Source organism: Parasteatoda tepidariorum, unplaced genomic scaffold (assembly GCF_043381705.1).
Source record: "Parasteatoda tepidariorum isolate YZ-2023 unplaced genomic scaffold, CAS_Ptep_4.0 HiC_scaffold_2902, whole genome shotgun sequence".
NCBI lineage: Eukaryota > Metazoa > Arthropoda > Arachnida > Araneae > Theridiidae > Parasteatoda > Parasteatoda tepidariorum.
The window spans coordinates 640-6,995 of NW_027261610.1; the positions used below are offsets into that span (position 1 = coordinate 640).

General features: G+C 25.4%; 1 protein-coding gene across 1 annotated transcript; it reads right to left on the bottom strand.

Moving 5' to 3' along the window:
- Window positions 1–547: 547 nt before the first annotated feature.
- On the bottom strand, window positions 548–5,826 carry LOC122273276 (ribosomal RNA processing protein 1 homolog A-like). Its single transcript, XM_043057356.2, has 3 exons — window positions 5,602–5,826; window positions 3,389–3,453; window positions 548–672 (listed from the first exon to the last, which is right to left on the bottom strand). The coding sequence occupies exons 1-3, from the start codon at window positions 5,707–5,709 to the stop codon at window positions 567–569; spliced, it is 279 nt and encodes a 92-aa protein (XP_042913290.1). The 5' UTR covers window positions 5,710–5,826; the 3' UTR covers window positions 548–566.
- Window positions 5,827–6,356: the final 530 nt, after the last annotated feature.

The following is a 6,356-nucleotide window of genomic DNA, read 5'->3' on the forward strand; positions in this document are numbered from 1 at the left end:
AAATTTTATAACCAGTAAGTCTTCACATTGTAATTTGATATCAGTCTGTTAGTAAAATGGGTTTTTAGTAATTATTACAATATTTATTTCCGTTTGGAAACTACAACATTGCAAATAAAATATGTATGTACTTTTGAAAAATTAAGTCTTCTAAGACTGGTTAACAAACACTTCCTAGTCAATTAATGAAATTTGGATAACCAGTAATTCATCACATTGGAAATTTTGGGTAAAAATAAATAAAATAGCTTATCACCCATGCTAAATAACAGACAAGCAAAATTATAATAGTTGAATAACACAGTTGTAAAAATTAAATTTAAAAAAATAAAAACTACACTAAGGAAATTAAAATTTATATCTATTAAGTTTGAAACATTCAGTATATTTACTGAATGGGCAGTCCCTTGATATACAATTTTGAGCCCTTAAAAAAAGAAAGAGAAAAATGCTATGTGCACAAATTAAAGGCTTTGATTTTAAAAATTAGGCTTTTATCTTTGAAAACAATTATAATGAAAGAACAATAAATATTTCAATCACATTGCTAAATATTAATATCATAATTATTTTACTTTAAGAATGGGAAATTCTTCAAATTCATCTGTCTCAGCATCTTGATTAATAAAATAAATGAACACCTCCTTTGCAATTGTTTTAACTAAAGAAGGTCTACATGGAAAAAAAAAGTTTATCATAAATGTTAAAATCATGAATAATCAGCTAATCATAGTTAAGATATAAAACAAATACCAGATTGTGGGCGTACCGTAAGCTCTAAAAATACAACATTCAATTTAAAGCTAAATGAGAACAATCGTAAACAAATGATGACGCTAAAATTTTTCATTTTTATTCAAAGACATTTAAAAAAAGGAAAGTTTCACATTGGTTTAACAGAAGTCATTATTTTCAAGTAAACTATGAACTATTCAGTTCTTAAAATATTTTTAAAATAACAAATGGGATTTTCTAGCTTATAGCTCCAATAAAAAAACATCAATTGTGCTTTCTGAAATACTTATTCATCAAGTCTGGTTATCTGAATGACCAGACCAACGTAGCGTAGCATAGGCAAAATACAAGTTAAATTTGTTTATAATTATGATTTTCAAATGCTACTAAAAAAATTATTCAATTCAACAGTAATTGAAATAAAAAAAAGTTTTGTACAGAAAAGCAAAATTAATGGAGAAATGGAACTAATTCTATGAGAATAATAGAACTAATTTTTTTGAATTTTTACAGGGGTAAACTCAACAGACCAACTCAAAAATCTTGAAAATTTCAGGAGTAAAATAATTAATGACACATTTCAAAAAAATTAATGTATTTATAAATTTAAATCATTGATATTTTCAAAACACGGAATTCTAAATAAATTACATGCAGCATAATTTAAATGAATAATTGTGCATAAGTTTACTTTTATCTCTAATCAAATTTATTATTCTACCAGAAAAAATATTCACAAATGAAAGAGATGCCAAGTATAAATTCTAGTTTTAATATTTTTAAATAAAATATACAAGAATTTTTATACATAAATGTGATTGGTGAGCTCTTGAAACTTCAGGTCCTTGGTTTTCCGGAAACTACCGGATCGCGTTTAGCGAAAAATCCGAATTTTTTCCCTGAGCACAATCATCTCTGTGTTTAAGATAAACATTAAAAAAAAAAAACACCAATATTATTACAGATACCAATGATAATTACTTTTGGTAATAGTTACTAATTAAAGTAAAATATTAAGTTATGTAATAAAAAGTAAAATTAATGAAGAAATATTACTAATTTAGGAGAATATAAAAATTGCCCAAATATGATCGACCTCAATGATGGTTAAATAATTTTGATGATAGCTACTCAGTGAAATAAAAAAAATAAGTTATGAACTATAAAATAAAATTGATGAAAAAAATTTATTTATTCTTTACAAGAAAACATTAAAAAATAGCTATACCATTATTGACATCAATGATGCTACATTTTGGTAATAAGCACTACTGTACTCAAAGTAATCGGTACAGTTTAAATAGGTAAATATATTTATGGTGAAGGAATATTTAGTGTACCAATTTAAGTGGTGATGATGGAATATCAGGTGAGGTTGAAGTTTGTATTTGGTATAGTGGACTAGTTTAAGAATATTGACAAATTGAAGATTGTGATGAAAACAGACGGGATGATGAATATAACACTTAAAAATGAAAACCGGATAATATAAAGCTTTGATTTAATACATTTGCAGAGCTCGAGGTACCAAATATAAATATTATCCATAAGAATTTCAGTTGAATCAATTTTGTATAATAATATTAATAAGGACAGGCCATAGGAGACAAATCCCCCACGACCTGCCTAATCAAAAGCCAAATTAAAAAGTACATGTAATTTGTTTCCTTCACCATAATATTCTTAAACAGGTAAAAAGTAGTTTATGAGTAAATTTTGAGCCAATTACAGCAGCAGCAATACTGTACATTTTTATGATAGACTTTTTACTGCCTGTCGAAGATATAAGTATAGGAGAAAGTAGCTTGATAGAGGTTAATTTAAAATATCACGAATATGAATTGCCTCGAGCAACAGCATTATGCCAGATGATACTGAAGACAATTTTTATTTTGATGGGATGATTTATTAAATTTGTTTTTTACTTTACCTAATAACGTAAAGATACAAAGAAAGGTAATAAATAATAATAAATGAATAAATAAAAAAAACATTGGAACCATTTTAGCTTTAAAAGTTCGGTATTCGTCGTAAAGTGTTTTGCAAGATTTCGTAGCGTTGTTCAGCATTATGTGCATAAAAAAGAAATTTCAACCATTTGAAGAAGCAATTATAAAATAAACCATGCATAAAAATTGTATTTAGCTTAGCACACAACAAAAATTCTAAATACATAAAAAATTGAATTTGGACATTTGTGCTTTAATTCTTGATGTACTATAAGTAGGGGGGGGGGGAAAGAAGATATGCTTATATCATATTTAAATACCTTTTCTGGAAGATGAGGCAATAAAATAACTTACTTTCCTTTATGTTACAAATGTAATAAATATTAGGGAGTTTTTAATTGCTATTAAATGTTTTTTTTTTTTTTAAAAAAAAGAAAAAACTTTCAAAGTTTTAGTATTAATTCGTTTTACTTCACTATTTCACTACTTAACTTTTTATTATTTAAGAACATTATGGCATTGAACAAAACTTTAAGGCATTGAAAAAAAAATGCAGTACACCCACCATCTGAACCAATTTCTCACCTTATAGCGTAACTAGTCATAGAACTAAAATCAAATTGTGTTAGATAAAACTTAAAAGTTTCATTAAATTATATTATATACATATCATATAAGTATCTACAAAATTAAAAGATACTTACTCCTCTGAATTGCAAAGAATATTGCAAAAAGGAACAAGGAATGTTTTCACGGTTTCTGGTGACAGCTAAAATTAAATAAAAAAGACAATTGCAGTAAAAAATTCTATTTTTAACTAAAATATTACAGATTATTTATTGATGTTTATCACATTCTTCTACTAATAATATAGGAAGCATAGTTATTTTTCAAATTCAACAAATATTACGATTGAGAAAAAGCAAGCATAAGACTGCAATTGAAGAAGCAAAAAATAAGTAAAAAAAAAATAATGTGCCTTAAAAAAACTATTTTGATGCAGCAAATTTTATAACAATATTTTCATTCTGTTGCTCATAGAATTAAAAGTATAAAATTTAATTCAGTGAATCTTTCTATTCATTTCAAGGTTTAACTTTTAGTTAGAAGGTTGATAGAAAAATAGATCAGGAAATATAAATGTAGCTTAGAATAATGGAATGCAAGTGTAAAATTTTTTTATTAAATAAATGTGGATTGATAAAATGTTTTATTAACAAAAAGTTACTGTACAAAAAAAATTATATAAATTCAAAAGTCTCAGATAACAAAATTGATGGTGGAAATCTCAGTTTAATTGAAAAAACTTATCATTTAAAAAAATATTAGGGGTACCAAATTGTTACTTGCAGGGCACTTAAGAGGACACTATACTGAAGAGGAAACTTTTCATGGCTAATTCTGTTTCACTTTGATTGGTAATTGAAAGTTTTTTTTTTAAAAAAAAAAAGTTCAGGCAACATAGAAGTTTTAAATGCTGTTTTTCCTTTCTTTTTAAAATATAAAAATGCAAACAAATTATGACAGAATTACTCGGGAATATACAGAAAGAAAGGAATACTGCAAAACTTTTAGTATATTTTGGTAGTATTTGAAAAAATTTTTTTAGCATTTGAAACTTCATGATTTATTCTAGGTAATTTAAAATCAAACTTGTAGAAAGTGACTTCAGACAAACGTAAAAGTTTTAAATGCTGAAATTTCTTTTTTCAAATATCAATGCAAACAAATTATGGCAGAATTACTCAGAATTCCACAGAATGAAAGTACTGCTGCAATAATTTAAAAAAAATTTTCTTCACCCTTCGATATTTTAAAAACATTTTTCAGTATTTAAAACTTCATGGTTTCTTCTAGGTATTTTAAAATTAAACTTGTAGAAAGTGAGTTCAGACAAATGTATAAGTTTTGAATGCTGAAATTTCTTTTTGCAAATATCAATGCAAACAAATTATAGCAGAATTACTGAGGATTACATAGAAAGTAATGTCGTAATAATTTTAAAACCATGACATTTAGAAAACTTTTTCAGAATTTGAAACTTAGTGAGTTATTCCAGATATAACTGACAACAGATCTGACTGAAAAGATTATCAAATTATATTTTTGTTAATCCTTAACAAAATAATAACAACACTAGTTGAACTATAATTTTTATTTTTTAATGATAGATAATTTTCCTACAATAACTAGGAAATATTATTAACTTGATTATTTAGATATCATATAATGCATCACTGCTTTCTATTGAGAAAAAAAATTATTAACAGCATAAAACAAGTTTTTGATATTTATAAATAATCAACGAGTATTTATCAAAAAAAGACAAACCAGTCGTACTGGTCGAACTATTACTTCTTTGAATGGTCGAACTATTACTAAAAATAAGAGCCTTAGTTATATAAATATCGAATAATGATTACTGCTTATACAAAAAAAAAAAAAATTATTAATTGCATAAAACAAGGTTTTTTGTTATTTACAAAAAAACTAAGAGCATACATAAAAAAAAAAAAAAAAAAAAAAAAAAAAAAAANAAAAAAAAAAAAAATCAATTTTTGCTAATTGAATTATTACTTTTTTGAATGACTAATAATTACTATTATTACATTTTTTTTGTTGAAAACTTAAACAAAGCGCCTTAATTTCTTAATTATATAAATATCAAATATTGTACCAATTGCAACACAATGAAACAAAAATTATTACCAAATTAGAAAAATTTCATTGCAACTTGTGCATAACTTGTTTTGCAGTTTTATTTCAAAATAAATGAATTAAAATTGAAAAAATTATGCTTGCCCAACAAATTACTTGCAGTTACAACTATAATGGAATATATTTGAAATACAAATTAAATGAAGGAATTATTACAACACAAAATTTATTGCAAATGTAAACCTAAAATTTTGTTTACCTCGTCAGCACCAACTTTTGCTAATTCTTCAGTATAAATTTCGGCAATGTGTATTTTTAATCCGAGTGGTGCGCTTTCCGGAGCAGTGTTAATAACAGTCTTCTTCATGACTTTCTTAAACTGCTTGATTAGTTCAACATCCCATTTCTTATTCTTCAGGAATACAAAAGATTCACTCAAAAACTTGCGTACTAACTGTAAAAAAAAAAAAAAAAAAAAAAACAATTATTATTCAATAACTAGAACCAGAGGGCTGCTTAAATATTATGCAAACAACAAATGATTAGTCTGTTATTACCAACAAGGGAGAGAGTACAAGCAATGCTTTCGTAAAACATTGAAACCCCTTTATTTTCAGAATTTTCTTAATAAGCCTAATAAAAAGTATAACAAAAAAATAAAACTGATTCTTTTGCTTTAATTTAAATGAAAGTTCAATCAGGGAAAAGAAAAAACAAATTTCTTTAAAAGTTCAGAGGTGAAAACTTTTAATCACAAAAGATTCCTTATGAATATTCTCTGAGGATTTTATAAAACGAATTAATACCTAAATTTTGTTTTATGTGAAGATATACAGTTTTTTTTCTTCTTAAATTTTATCCGAAAATTTGATTAATACAGTAAAAGTGAAAAATAAAGACCAAGGAGGAAGAGGTTGCGACTTTTTGACGTAAGTAAAGGATTTGTGATCCGCTTATTTATGCAGACTGCCAAAAAGATGCTAATGTTATTGTAGTATCAGCGGTTCGTGAGTA

What these genes read in the sequence shown, in the direction of transcription:
- LOC122273276 (XM_043057356.2), bottom strand. Translation starts at nt 5,709, where the DNA reads ATGAAGAAGACTGTTATTAACACTGCTCCGGAAAGCGCACCACTCGGA. An exon ending in CAAAAGTTGGTGCTGACGAG is followed by an intron (nt 3,454 to 5,601) that starts GTAAACAAAATT and finishes ATTTAATTTTAG; the next exon opens with CTGTCACCAGAAACCGTGAA. An exon ending in ATTCTTTGCAATTCAGAGGA is followed by an intron (nt 673 to 3,388) that starts GTAAGTATCTTT and finishes TTTTCCATGTAG; the next exon opens with ACCTTCTTTAGTTAAAACAA.